The sequence below is a fragment of the Lynx canadensis genome, chromosome B3, assembly GCF_007474595.2.
Source record: "Lynx canadensis isolate LIC74 chromosome B3, mLynCan4.pri.v2, whole genome shotgun sequence".
Taxonomy (NCBI): Eukaryota; Metazoa; Chordata; class Mammalia; order Carnivora; family Felidae; genus Lynx; species Lynx canadensis.
The window spans coordinates 49,615,539-49,631,268 of NC_044308.2; the positions used below are offsets into that span (position 1 = coordinate 49,615,539).

The 15,730-nt window shown below is 35.7% G+C and overlaps 1 protein-coding gene across 1 annotated transcript in view; it reads right to left on the reverse strand.

The window, feature by feature from the left end:
* The window catches only part of UNC13C (unc-13 homolog C), a 613,702-nt gene that overhangs the window by 74,818 nt on the left and 523,154 nt on the right, over window positions 1-15,730 (reverse strand). Inside the window, exons 30-31 of the mRNA XM_032593636.1 lie at window positions 13,920-14,043; window positions 4,665-4,721 (exon numbers count right to left, since the gene is read on the reverse strand). Coding sequence (XP_032449527.1) covers window positions 4,665-4,721; window positions 13,920-14,043 — 181 coding nt within the window. The remainder of the gene's footprint in view (window positions 1-4,664; window positions 4,722-13,919; window positions 14,044-15,730) is intronic.

Consider the following 15,730-nt stretch of genomic DNA (forward strand, 5'->3'; position numbering starts at 1 on the left):
TGCAATGCACAAATTGTGCAATCATGCCCAGTGACTCATCCTATTGTAGCCCTTTTCTTATTCTGTTATTTGGTAGATACCATGACTTCCTGAAGATAATCTTGATCTACCTCTTGTCTGCAGTCTTTCAGGGCCTATCTTGGCAATTATAACCTGTTAGGCATTCAGTATATTTTTGGTAGCTGAACTGTACTTCTTTCAGCATATCTTGTAGGGTTCAATACGCTTGAATGAAAGCATATTCTTTTGGGTAGTTTTGAAAAAATGATATAATGCTTCATGGACCCATCACATACAATTCTGCATCTTACTACATCTTTCTCTGATAGAGTTTTAAACTCAAACATATAAGTCTATTTAATATTTTAAAAATATGAGTATTAACTACCCATTGAGACTCAAACAGTAATGGGAAATGTTTACTAAATTATAGGGGGGAAATGCTTTAGAGTAAGTAAATATAAGTATTTCATATTAAATCTCTGGCTTCAACTCCTTCTATATTATAGAAAAAAAATATTTTTTGTAAGAAATAATTTTCTGGGATTTAAAAATAGTTCTTTCAAGTAAGGGAATCTCTGAAAGGGGCTGGCAGTGAGTTATTGCCCAATGAGTTACTGCTTGCTTGCAGTAAGTAAACTTACAGTCTTTGATGTATTAATTGGTTTTAACATTGCATCACCTCTCCATGAAAATTTATGTTTTAAAAAAATTATGCCAGCCTGGGTGGCTCAGTCAGGTAAGGGTCCAACTTCATCTCAGGTCATGATCTCAAGGTTTGTGAGTTCAAGCCCTGCATTGAGTTCTGTGCTGACAGTGCGGAGCCTGCTTTGGGTCCTCTGCCTCTCTCTGCTTCTCTTTAATGTTTAAAATAAACATTAAAAAACATGCCAAATAAATCTGATCCTATTAAACAGCAATAATTTGGGCATACATAGTAAACATACATTATGAAGCTCCAGACCAGGAAGTAATATAGAATATGTCAAATGGCTGAATAGTTCTTTAATGGATTATTATTAAATCATAATCAAATGCAGAAAAACAATTTCCCTCCTTGTTTTATTTTTCTTGACCTTGTATTCTTTAAAATAAGTTGGTTACTTGTGTTTTTTGATTTAAATGTTTTAATGTTTGTTTATTTTTTTGAGAGAAAGAGAGACAGAAGGCAAGCAACGGAGGGGAGGAGAGAGAGAGACACAGAATCTGAAGCAGGCTCTGAGTTGTCAGCACAGAGCCCGATGCGGGGCTCAAACTCACGAACTGAGAGATCATGACCTGAGCCAAAGTTGGATGCTTAACTCACTGAGCCACCCAGGCACCCAAGTTATTTGTTCATATTTCCATACAGGACTTCTGAATTTATCCAAATATGCTTTCAAACTAATATATGAAAAATGTAAAGGCCCATTGTTTAAAATGAAAAAAAAATGGAAGTGACATTTTAGTATAAAATAAGGGAAAATGACTTTGTAAAATTTGAAGTTCTTTATTCTGACAAAAATTTGAATTCTGCATAATATTTTAAAGGTCTTTTTCTGTAATTCAAATAATAATGACCAAATAGATTAATAATTAAAAATTAAAAAAATCAAGGACCAATAATAGAAAAATATAATTTAGAACTACGTTATTTTTCTATCACCTATGTATACAAGATTCTATTTTTAGTCCTTTGGATTATTTCAGTGCTGATGATATAATCCTTTTAGGACACCTTATTAAAATTTTGTTTTTAGTTTAGTATATTCTTGAAGAAGTTTGCAAGTTGCAAAGGGACCTAAAGTCCTAAAGTGTTATGTTTTTTGTGAACTCCGATTTCCCCCCACTAACAGCTCCCCTCTAGAGAGCTGTCTCTAGTCCACTAAAAGTTCATAAGATTTGAACAGCGTGGATTAAACCCCCAGCTCAGGGGTTGGTCTGTGAGTTAAGCCAAATGGCCTATGTCACAATGGCTGGCTTCATATCAGAGCCCATGATGTGCTGGTGGTATTTGCTGGAATTTCCCACATCAAATTGGGTGTTCTCCTCTACACAATTCAAGTTTGAATGATGCTATACGGCAGAGACAACCATCTTACCAATAGAAAGGTAGGTTTGTTATGGCCATATATCAAACAAGGAAAGAACATAGTTGAGAGATACTAACTGGGTTCTGTAACATCTTTGAGTTCCTAATCAAGCAGCGATGGAAAGCAGAGTTAGCTAGGACTATAAAATTTCATGTAGCAATAAATTCCTCCCTTGTTTATGTTAGTCTGGCTTTCTAGCACTTGGAACTGAAAACAGTTCTGGCTGATATAACTTCTAACTCAGGAAACAGTAGCCATGGGAGATAGAGTATGTTTCCTGGTATCACACAGATGCTAGAAGCAGGGCCAGGGCCATTTCTTTTGTAATGAGATACTATGCTGTTTCACCTTCATGGCTTTATATAAGAAATTTCAACCCTGTATAAACGTATTTTTCAAAGAAGGGAATAGAAATCCCACGAAGAAAATAAGGGGGATAAAGCAAGGGAGCAAGATGTGCGTGGCAGTAACTTCTACCTTTTACCTTTCCTCCAAACCATCAACGTAACTGAATACCTGTGGGAAGCAATTGTAGATGACAATGCAGTATTTTAAGTGGATTATTAGCTTTTAATGTTACTTTCTGAGCAAGTATATACTTTAGGGTACTGAAATTATAGGACACCTACCTCATCTCAGTAAGTAATTATGCATTCAAATAGATTATCCTTCTCCTGTGTTATATACACAAAACAATTCCAGCAATACCTAACTGAGCTGCCACCTTCTGTGAGTGGGAGGTGGCATAGTTTTTGCAATTACCATGCAAAGATAAGGTATGCATTATCTAATTTATCCTCACAGTAATCCAAGTGTTAACTTTTTTTTTTTTTTTTTTTGCACTTTACAAATGCCAAATCTGAAGAGTAAAAAGGTTGGATACTTTGGCCAATTTGGAAACAATTGAAGTAGAATTTGAACCAAGGAGTTTCGCATCTGGAACCCATCCCCATGATACACACTATATACTAAGAGACAAAAAAGGAATTAAAACATCATGTATTTCTACGATAGGCACAATGTTGGCCTATATGTCATCTATTGACGCATGACTGGATAAAGAAAGGATGGTATGTACATACAATGGAATCTTATTTGGCTCCTAAAAAGAAGGAAATCTACCCATATACAACAAAATGGAAGAACGTGAAGGACATTATTCTAAGTAAAAAAGTCAGTCACAGAAGCACAGTATGTATTTTAACCAGTGAAGTTCCTATCCTTGAAGGACAGAACCTGAGGTTCCCTGCACAGTCCTGTGAATTTCAGCAATAATAAAGGGTAGGGTTATTTAGTCAGCAAATCCTCATTTATAATATGCTTGAATATATTGACAAGTTCAATAGCTGCTTTGATGAGTTTCATTTTCCTACACTAGCTTTGTTGCCTTTAAGATTTGTGTAGACTTTAATGGATTTCTGTGAAGCACTCAACTTTGCCTTTATTCATACAAAGCCTGATTAGTATAAGAAAGAAAATATGTTATCTAATTTACCCCAAAAGAAGTAATGCTGAAAACTAGAACACAAAATAAAAAATTCCTAGTTGCCCTTCTAATTTGAAATATTAGACATATGAAGGAAAAAAGAAAACCGTACAATTCAGTCCCTAAATTTTGACCTGAATTTTGTTTTTGTTTTGAGAGAGGGAAAGAGCACGAGCAGGGGAGAGTGGCAGAGGGAGAGAGAATTTTAAGCAGGCTCCACCCTTAGCACCAAGCCCAAGACAGGGCTTGATCCCATAACCCTGGGATCATAACCTGAGCCAAAAATGAAGAGTGGTTCACTTACCCGATTGAGCCCTTCAAGTGCCCCAGCCTGATTCATCCTTAAAGCAGATTGTGAGAGTACATTCATACATCTTAGTCCTGCCATGCTAGATATCATTACTAGTAGGACAGTTTCTTGCTGAATTGTAGTTAGCTCATTACTTTTCAGAGACAACCAATAATCCCTTTATTCTTTCCTTAAAAATTTTAAAACATGTTTATTTTTAAGAGAGACAGAGAGAGACAGAGTGATAGTTGGGGAAGGGCAGAGAGGGAGACACAGAATCTGAAGCAGGCTCCAGGCTCTGAGCTGTCAGCACGGAGCCCGGCGTGGGGCTTGAACTCACAAGCTGTGAGATCATGACCTTAGCCGAAGTCAGACACTTAACAAACTGAGCTACCTAAGTGCTTGATTTTTTTTTTTTTTTGATACACGATAAATGTTTCCATTTATTCAGCATCTCAACGTGCATAGCACCTACATCACAATATTGGTCGGCACCTGTATAAAACTACAGATTCTGTGAACAGAGGTAAATATAGAAATCTTAAATCTCATCACAGCAATAGAAACACTTTGCAATTTTTCAAAGGTCCAATTACATCACTATATGCTTCACACGTGACTCACTGAATATAGGCAAGTGGTCAAGGATGACCACACTCTGCACTTAGGACATCTCAATTCATGACACTTTGGGCTCTGAGATGAGATTTCATGCCATAATTTAAAGCATTTAAGACTTACAATGTGAGTACTTTAAATACAGAATAGCCACACATTCCAGCCCCTGCCCCCTCAAATCAACACAGAGATCTATTACCTTCAGTTTGGATAATTGTCCAAGATCTTTAGCTGCAATGAAAATCATCTGAGGTCCCTAGAGACACACACAGAAAAGGAGAGAGAATATTCGGTCAGTCTTAAATGTTCAGTACCCAGTAGAAAGGTGGTCAATAGACAATTTGCTTTATTTCCCTTATTACATTTGTGACATTTATACCATACATACTTAATTGGTCTATTTTACAGATTGGGCCAAAGAGATCTCGTACTGCTGGCAATATAATTGTCCTCATAGGCATCCCACTCCTGAAGGCTGAGTTACTGCATGGGTTACTACTAATGTAGCCATTTTTATGTAACATATGGATTAAATCAATGATCTTTAACATTTGTTTGTTTATATTAGAGGTAGCTCTCTCACTCTATGTGGCACCAAATTAGATCTATGCAAACTTTCAAGATACAGAGCTGAGGAAGACGAAGCTGCCTCTCCTCCAATGCTGTGCAGCCTATCAGAGACCTGCCCTCCTAGCTCCTCCCTAAGCCAGAGGATCTTCCTAGGACAAGAGTTTGAAAAGTGGGAAGAGTTTGAAAAACACAGGAATAAACCATACACAGCACTACCAGATTGAAAAACTAGAGACTTGGCTGTTGGCATAAGTGACAGGAAAGAACTAAATTTGGTACTAAGTTCATTAGTGCCCTAGAGTATTGCCTCAGGAGAGAACAATCAACTATTCTGAAGTACTGTTCTTCATTTTTTAGTGGATCCTGTGAATTTATTTGGAAATTAAGGACTACAAAGTTTATGAGAACAGCAACTGTGTCTAATATTTTTTATCCCCACCACAGGGCAAAGAACATACCAGAAGCTCAAAGAACACATAGTGAATGAATGAATGAATGATCGATATTGCTTCATACTTTGAGATCTCAATGCTAGAGAAAATTGATGTGATAGTAAGCTTTGCTAGGGAAGACTTTTAGAAAAATGAAATGTCATATATAGAGTTTCTGCAATAACATGATGTATGTAATTTTGAAAAACCTCATTCTACAAAACTTAGCACTAGAAATAGTAGGGCTCATGGGGAAAACAGCAAATGGGCAGCACAGTGAAACTCATGCAATTTTATTACCAACTATCAAAAACATTAAGTGCTACTTTGAGAGGTAGCTTGTGTAGTTCACAGGGAGCTCAGTGAGGCTGGTGGCTGCTATAAAGGGCATTAAAAATGCAAAATAATAAATAACCCAAACAAAAATCAACAAAACAATAGAATACAAGTGTGGGATGGGGAAGTACCCATGCAAGTGGAGCTCTTAGCACAGGGGGAGGGTAGGCTGCCATTTGTGAGAGCCACGCAAGCTTCATCTTTTTGGATAGAAGAACTATGTACAAGTGTATCCGCCACCCCTATGCAGTAGCTCAGTTGAATGCTCTTTCCTTCTGCTGAATTTATAGGTCTTCTATTACATTCCAGAATCTCCCACCTAGGAAAATTTATATATAAACCAGCTTAACTTCCAGATTATACTGACATCATTCCCCTATTTACCAATCACACCATAGCTAACTGGTGTTATAGAAATGTATTATGTGTTTTAGCAGAATAAAGTGTGTGTTTATAGCCTATGTATATGGAGAGCCAAATTACATACCTAAAGTATTTTATCACTTGCTGGCAGAAAATCAATAAAAACATGAATCTTTGCTTCTTGGAACATTTTATAAGAAAACATTTTCTATATAATTTCATTGGATAAATATGGACTGGGTGTGCATTGTTAATGGTGAAAACAGTTTAGTTTGTAATTACTCCTTATTTGCATCAACTTGCCTTCCCCAGTCACAGAAAGAAAATTGTTTGCTCCATAACAGGTACATGTTATGGTTATTTCTTCTCTTGCTTGACTCAGGGTTTGTGAACTGAGATATCTGGTACTGTGTATCCACTTGACCGTTGTCTAACTTTGCTGCCAAATGATCTTTCTTATTCCTTTTTATTTCACTGTGTATGATACAACCACATTCTTCTAATCCACTAGAAGGATCCACTAGAAGGTGTCTCCTCTGTTAATCTCCATGTTGGAATAGATGAAAGTAAAATGGAAAATAGAAAAAAATTCTCTATAGCAGGGTTAGATTTATCTTATTAAACTATAAAGTTTTAAGGAAAAAAACAAACTGGGGATATTCTATCCTTAATTTATTTTCCTGGGTTCTCACAGTGAAATTAAATTTAAAAATTATGTGTATAGCAGATAATTCTATGAGTTGAACTTTCATACTTTCTTTTCCTTCAAAAAATGAGGTTCTGAATGTCAAGTATGAAGTTTGACTGCTATTGACATTATTTAAAACTGATTTGTATGTTAAAATACATTTGAATGATCATTGTCTAGATAGTCTTTACCAAAGATGTTTTCCCAAAATAGATTTAATTATCATTTCAGCTGGATGAAAACCATTCACTTAAACAAAGTACAATTAGATGGGTTACTAAAAGTATAATCAAGAGAGGGGGGGGGATGATGGAACAGGAGGATCCTGCGCTCACTTCATCCCATAGTCACAACAAGGAAACAGGTATATCTATACAATTAACTCTGTAAACAACTGAAGGCTGGCAGAACAGACCTTCCACAGCTAGTTGTAAAGAGAAGTCCATATCGAAAAGGGTAGGAGAAGCAGAGATGCAAACAGTAGGGACATCATAAGCACAGAGAAGTGAGGGGATCAGACCCTACAGTGGGTACCCCTGGCCCTGGGGACCCACTCTGGGAGAGCTGGATGACTATAGAAAACCAAGTCCCTGCCCCTATAAAGGCAGAAAACTAAATAACTTGGCCAGAACCACAGAAGCAATAGTTTGAAAAATGCCTGGGTTATATGTGAAATTGATCGGCTAATTTTAAGATGTATGCCAGAGGGTCTGCAATCTGCAGGAGTTTTCTCTGGGAACAAAGTACTGGCAGGTCCAATTTTTCTTGTCTTCCTCAGCCTAAATACCTGGACACTTGTGGGCTATTGTGGGCAAAGTAGTCTCCATCTACTTTGCCATCAATACATGCCCTGATCAAGTGCCCCTCTAGAGTGACTCTTGCCATCAAAATGACAGATAACTCCACATCCCAGCATGTCCACAGTTTCTGTCACTGGGCCTCTAAATGACTGCATGGGGAGCAGGCACTGCCCTTCGGTATACAAACAACTGTCACTGTCCAACTGTAGATAGCTAGAATGAGTACTGGCCCCACCCACCAATGAGCCCACAGGAGTCACAGCTTAGCCACAACAGATGGGTACACACAGGGAACAACCTTGGAGCAGCTGGTTCTGGTGACCAGAAGAGACTAAGCTGCAAGGACACAACAGGCAGGAGCTCTTCTACGCAAGGTCATTACTATGAAGACCATGAAATGCAGATGACTTCATAATACATAAAAACAAACACAGAATCATACAAAATGAGGCAACAGAAAAATATGACAAGACAAAATCATAGGAAAAGAGCTAAACGAATGGAGATAAGCAATATGCCTAATAAAGTGTTCAAAGTAATGGTCATAAAGATTGTTACCAGATTTGAGAAAAGAGTGAACTCAGTGAGGACTTCAACAAGGAGATAGAAAATATAAAAAATAACCAGTCAGAGCTGAAGAATACATTAACTGAAATGAAAAATAAACTAGAAGAATGGATTAGCAATATGAAAGACAGGGTCAAAGAAAGCAACCTAGCTGCACAGCAAAAAGTAAAAACTGAGAATAGGTCAAGGACCTCTATAATATCACCAAGAGTAACATTTGAATTTTAGAAATCCAAGAAAGAGAAGAGAGAGAGAAGGAGGCTGAAAACTTTCCTAATCTGAAAACAGACATCCAGCTTGAGAAAGCACAGAGTGCTTTCACCTAACAAGATGAAACCAAGAAGTTCACACCAAGACACATAATAATTAAATGGCAAAATGTAATGATATAGAGAGAATCTTAAAGGCACCAGGAGAAAACAGCTACATATAAGGGAAACACTGTAAGGCTGTCAGCTGATTTTTCAGCAGAAACTGCAAGCCAACATGCTGAAAGGAACACACCTACAATGAAAAATATTATGCCTGATAAGGTTATCAGTTAAAACTGAAGGAGAGAAGTTCCCAGCAAATAAAAGTTAAAGGAGTTTATTACCACAAAACCAGCCTTATAATAAATATTGAAGGGAATTATTTAAGTGGAAAGAAAAGACATATAACTAGAAGAAAATTATGAAAGGAAAAAATTTCACAGGTAAAAGCAAACATATAGTAAAGGTAACAGACTAATTACCTATAAAACCAGTATGGAAGTTAAAACACAAAAATATAAAATCAATTATATGTACAGAAATTGGTCAAAGAATACACAAAATAAAAATACTTAAAATATGACAAACAAAAAATGTGAAGGTGGGAGTAAAAATTTAGTGCTTTTAGAAAGTGTTCAAACTTATTGGAGAGTATTATTATACTAAGTGAAATAAGTCAGGCAGAGAAAGGTACCATATGTTTTCACTCATATGTGGATCCTGAGAAACTAACAGAAGACCATAGGGGAAGGGGAGGGGGGAAAAAGTTAGGGAGGGAAGAAAGTAAACCATAAGAGACTCTTAAATACTGAGAACAAACTGAGCGTTGATGGGGGGGGGTAGGGGAGAGGGGAAAGTGGGTGATGGGCATTGAGGAGGGCACCTGTTGGGATGAGCACTGAGTGTTGTATGGAAACCAATTTGACAATAAATTTCATATAAAAAAAAGAAAGAAATAAGTTGTTCATAAATGTCCGGGTCCTTAGCTATATATATAGGATATGATATATTAACCTAATGGTAACCACAAATCAAAAGCCCATAATGGATGTACAAAAAATACAAAGAAATTTAAGCCTAACACTAAAGAAAGCCACTGAACCACAAGAGAGCAAAAGAAAAAAGGAACCGAGAAGAAATACAGAAACCAGAAAGCAACAAAATGGCAGTTAGTACATACCTATCAATAATTACTTTAAACGTAAATGGACTAAATGCTCCAATCAAATGATACAGAATGACTCAAATAGATTAAAAAAGACCCATCTATATGCTGCCTGCAAGATATGCTTCATACCTAAAGACACATAGAGACTGAAAGGGGAGGGATAAAAAAAAAACACTCTATGCAAATAGAAATAAAAAGAAAGCTAGAGTAGCAATACTTATGTAAGATGGAATGGACTTTTAAACAAAGACTGCAGAAGATTGAAAGAAGGGCATTATATAATGACAGAGGGATCAACCCAACAACAGGATGTAAAACTTGTAAATATCCATGCCTCCAGCATAGGAGCGTGTAAATACATAAAGCAAACATTAACATAAAGAAATAAATTAACAATAATACGATAATTTTAGGGGACTTTAACACCCCACTTACATCAATAGACAAATCATCCAGACAGAAAATCAAAAGGAAACAGTTTTGAAGGACCCATTAGACTAGATGGATTTAACAGAGATGTACAAAACATTCCATCTCAAAACAGCAGAATACCCACCTTTTTTTTCAAGTGCACATGGAATATTTTCCAGGACAAATAGATCACGTGTTAGGCCACAAAGCAAGTCTCAATAAATTTAAGATTGATATCATTATTAAGCATCTTTGCAAATCACATTAGTATGAAACTAGAAATTATTTACAATTCAAACAAATGAAAGAAAAAAAAAAAACCCATGAAGGCTAAACAACATATTACTTAACAATGTATCAATGTATCAAAAAAAATCAAAGAAGAAATTTAAAAAATCCATGGAAACAAATGAAAAAGGAAATATATCACTCCAAAATCTTTGGGACTCAACAAAAGCAGTTCTAAATTTATAGCAATACAAACCTACAACAAGAAGCAAGGATAATGTCAAATAAATGATCGAACATCACACCTGAAGAAACTAGAAAAAGAACAAAGCCCACAGTAGGATTGAAATAAGTATCAGAATAGAAATAAAAGAAATAGAGACTAACAAATAACCACCAAAACCAAAAGCTATTTCCTTAAAAGATAAACAAAATTAATAATCCTTTAATATTTTTAAATGTTTATTTATTTTTGAGAGAGAGAGAGAGACAGAGAGAGAGAGAGGTACAAGTGGGGGAGGGGCAGAGAGGGGAGACACAGAATCTGAAGCAGGCTTCTGGCTCTGACATGTCAGCACTGAGCCTAACATGGGGCTCAAACTCACAAACCACGAGATCATGACCACAGCTGAAGTTAGACACTCAACCAACTGAACCACCCAGATGTCCCACAAAATTGGTAAACCTTTAGCCAGATTCAAAAAGAAAAAAAAAAGAAAGTACTCAAAATCAGAAATGAAGATGGGGAAATAACAGACACTACAGAAATACAAAGGATTATAAGAATACTGCGAAAAACTAGAAACGGCTAAATCCCTAGACACATCCAATCTTCCAAAATTGAATCAGGAAGAAATAGAAAAATTGAACAGATATGTACTAGTAATGAAATTGAAGTGGTAATAAAGAAACTCACATCAAGCAAAAGTCCAGGACCAGATGTCTTCACAGATGAATTCAACAGACATTTAAAGAAGAGTTAATACCTATTCTTCTCAAAGTACTCCAAAAAATAAGAGTAAAGAAAAATTCCAAATTCATTGTATGAGGCCAGCATTACACTGATTCCAAAACCAGATAAAGGCACTACAAAAAGGAACTACAGGCTAACATCCCTGATGAAGATGCATATAAACACCCTCAACTAGGGGGGCCTGGGTGCCTCACTCAGTTAAGCATCTGACTCTTGATTTCAGCTCAGCTCATTTGATCATCTCAATAGATGTAGAAAATGCATCTGAGAAAATATAACATAATAAAGGCTGTACATGTAAAAGCCCATAGCTAACATCATCCTCAATGGGGAAGAAAATAAAAGCTTTTCCTCTCAGATTAGGAACAAGAAAAAAATGTCTACTCTCAATTTTATTCAGCACAGGAAGCCAGGAAGACCTGGCTTCATAATGAGACAAGAAAAAGAAAGAAAAGACATCCAAATTGCCGAGGAAGACATAAAACTATCACTCTTTGCAAATGACATGATACTATATATAGTAAAGCCTAAGGACATCACCAAAAAAATGAGAACTGATAAGTGAATTCAGTAAAGTTACAGGATATGAAATTAACACACAGAAATATTTTGCATTTCTATATGCTAATAATGAAGTACCAAAAAGAGAAATTAAGAAAACAATTCAATTTAAAATTGTACCAAAGGAATAGAATACTTAGGAATAAATTTAACCAAAGAGGTGAAAGACTTCTATTCTGAAGATGACACAAACAAATGAAAAAACACAACACGCTCAAGGATTTGAAGATAGAATGTCCATACTACCCAAGGAAATCTATAGATTCAATGCAATCCCTGTCAAAATAATAATAGCATTTTCACAGAAATAGAACAGATAATCCTGAAATTTATATGGAAGACTGGAAAGGCCAAAGCAATCTTGAGAAAGAACAAAGTTTGAAGTATCACAGTCCCAGATTTTAAGAAACTACAAAGCCATAGTAATCAAAACAGGATTATACTGGCATTAAAATGGACTCATAGATCAAAAGAACAGAATAGAGATCCCAGAAATAAACCCATGCTTATGTGGTTAATTAATCTACAACAAAGAGTCAATTATGTAAAATGGGGAAAAGACAGTGTCTTTAAAAAAAAGGTAGTGGGAAAATTGGACAGCTACATGCAAAAGAATGAAACGTGACCACTTTCTTAACAGCACACACAAAAATAAACTCAAAATGGATTAAAGACATAAATGTGAGATCTAAATCCATAAAATTCCTGAAAGAAAACATAGGCAGTAATCTCTTGGGAATTGTCCTTAGAAACATATGTATGGATCTGTCTCTTCAGGCAAGGGAAATAAAACAAAAGCAAACTACTGGGACTATAGTATATTAAAAAGCTTTTGCACAGCAATGTAATCAACAAAATGCAAAGGCAACCTACTGAATGGGAGAAGCTATTTGCAAATGATATATCTGATAAGGGGTTAATATCTAAAACATATCAAGAACTTCCACACCTCAACACCAAAAAACTCCAAACGAAAACAGAAAACCCCCCACATAATCTGATTAAAAAATGGTCAGAGGACATGAATAGACCTTTTTTGAAAGAAGACATATAGATGGCCAACAGACACATGAAAAGATGCTCAACATCACTAATCATGAGGGAAATTCAAATTAAACCATAATGAAATATCACCTCACACTAGTCACACTGGCTAGAATCAAAAAGACAAGATATAACAAGTGTTGGTGGGGATGTGGAGAAAAGGGAACCCTCATGCACTTCATTTTCCTTGGTGGCAATGTAAATTGGTGGAACCACTGTGGAAAAAATTATGGAAGTTCCTCAAAAAATTAAAAACGGATAAACTATATGATACAGTAATTTTACTCCTGAGTATTTACCCAAGGAAAATGAAAGTACAAATTCAAAGGGATATATGCACTTCTTTATTTATTACAGCATTATTTATAATAGCTAAGGTAAGGAAGCAGCCCAAGGGTCTATCAACTAATGAATGGAAAAAGATGTGTGTGTGTGTGTGTGTGTGTGTGTGTGTGTATGAAAATGTGTTTCTTTGGTTTTTGGTCTGCACCATGAATTAATGTATGTATGTACATATGTGTATACATGTAGACATACATATGTACACACACACAATTGAATATTACTCAACCATTAAAAAAAATGAGATCTTGCCATTCATGACAACATGGATGGAACTTGTGGGTATTATGCCGAGTGAAATAAGTCAGAAAGAGAAAGACAAATACCATATGACTTCACTTATATGTGGAATCTAAAAAACAAATCAAATAAATCAAAACACAGAAATAGACTCATAAATACAGAGAACAAAGTAGTGTTTGCCAGAGGAGAGGTGTATGGGAGAATGGGCAACAAAGATGAAGGGGACTAAGAGGTACAAAGTTCCACTTATGAAATAAATCATGGAAATGAGAAGTACAGCAGAGGGAATATAATCAATATTATTTTAATAACCTTGTACAGTAGCAGATGGTGACTACATTTATGGTGGTGAGTATTAAATAAAGTACATAACTGTCAAATCACTGTTGCACCCCTAAAGATAATTTAACATTGTATGTCAACTATATCTCAAAAATTAAAAAAAAAGTATACTCAAATTTTGGTTTTAAATACTTACTGTTTGATCTGTCAGAGGAGGGAGCACAATTTGTTTTTCTATTTTGTTAAGAACTAGCTTCCATAACTCCTTTAAAACTCGCTTTAGGACGGTTTTCTCACAGATTTTTGCTGAGAGACTTAATCTGAAATAAAACACAGTCACTTATAAGCCTCATATCAAGGTATCAACTTTTTTATTGATCAGAAATTCACATTTTTCAATACTGAGATTTAAATATATAAATAGGCCTTAATGCTAAATTTTGTTTACTGAAAAAAAATACATTTCAGCATATTACATATTAGGTGATTCACTACTGGTAGAAAATATACTGAGCATATCACTTCCCTTAAATTGTTTCCTATATTGACATCAAGGCTCCCAAAGTAGATGATTTTTACCCACATTCCTAATTCATATTTACTACATACCCCATGTTCATGATGCAGGCCAAACATTAAAGAAACACATTTTTATCACTATCTGTAACTGCTCCAACATAACAACAAAGATGCATATAATTTTACTCAAGAGTCAAAAGTTTTCAGTTTTATTGAGATACAATTAACATATCACATTGTGTAAGTTTCAAGTGTATAACATAATGATGTGATATGCATATATATTATGAAATGATTACCATAATAAGTTAACATCCATTACCTCAGGCAGTTAAAAATTCTTTTAAGATCTACTCTACCCTCAGTAATTTTTAAATATGCAGTGAAATATTGTTAACTATAGTTACAATGCTATATGTTAATCCCTAGGACTTACTTATCCTATAACTGGAAGTTTGTACCTTTTGACCACTTTACCCACTCTCCCAATCCCCCAGCTTCTGGCAGTTACCAATCTGTTCTGTTTTTCTAAGATCAGCTTTTTAAGATGCCAAATTTACCAATGTGAATAGGTTTATATTTATATTTCTTATAAATTCTTCTCATGGTGAGAATGATGATAACATCATCTGGTATTTATGTAACACCTAAATTTAGAAAACTCTTCTGCAAATGCTTTTTGTTTATTACTACATTCACTTTATAAATCAAAAACAGGTTCAGAGGGGTTCCTGGGTGGCTAGTTGGTTAAGAGTCTGACTCTAGGTTTCGACTCAGGTCATGATCTCGTGCTTCATGAGATTGAGCCTTGGGTTCGGCTCTGCACTGACAGTGTTGAGCCTGCTTAGGATTCTTTGTCTCTGCCCCTCCCCCATTTGTGCATGCACACACACACTCTCTCTCAAAATAAATAAATGAAACTTAAAAAAACAAACAGACATCAGTTTCAGAGAAGTTAGGGAACTTGTTCAAGGAAGTGAAGCTATTAAGTGAGGGCTGAAAAGTCCTCTAAATCCAGTGTTATCCAATGTGCCATAATGCCCTGGACAAACACGCTACCATATGAGGGCCCAACATTCTGTCAATTCACAGTGCTGTATCTATATTTACTGAATGTGCTGCAATAGGACACTCAACTCTTTAAGGCTACTTTAATAAGAGTTCATTACACCTGTTTCACAGAGGGCTAGAGGTGGGTCATGTATTTCAGGATAGCTTCATCAACTCCCTACAGTGCTCCTAAGTTCTCTGTATGCTTTTAGACTCAGAAATTATAATTTCAATTCTGGTTCTGAGATAGAGTTGACTATTTTAAATATATATAATTAATATGTAAATGCAGGTGACATATGAGAGGCTAAGGGAAAGATTTCCAAAATATCTATTTATGTAGAATTATTTCTCCGAACTCTACTGTATGCAGATACCTAATACAGGAAAACATATGAAAATAACCTCCTTTAGATGGTGGGGGTGGGTGTTGGGACC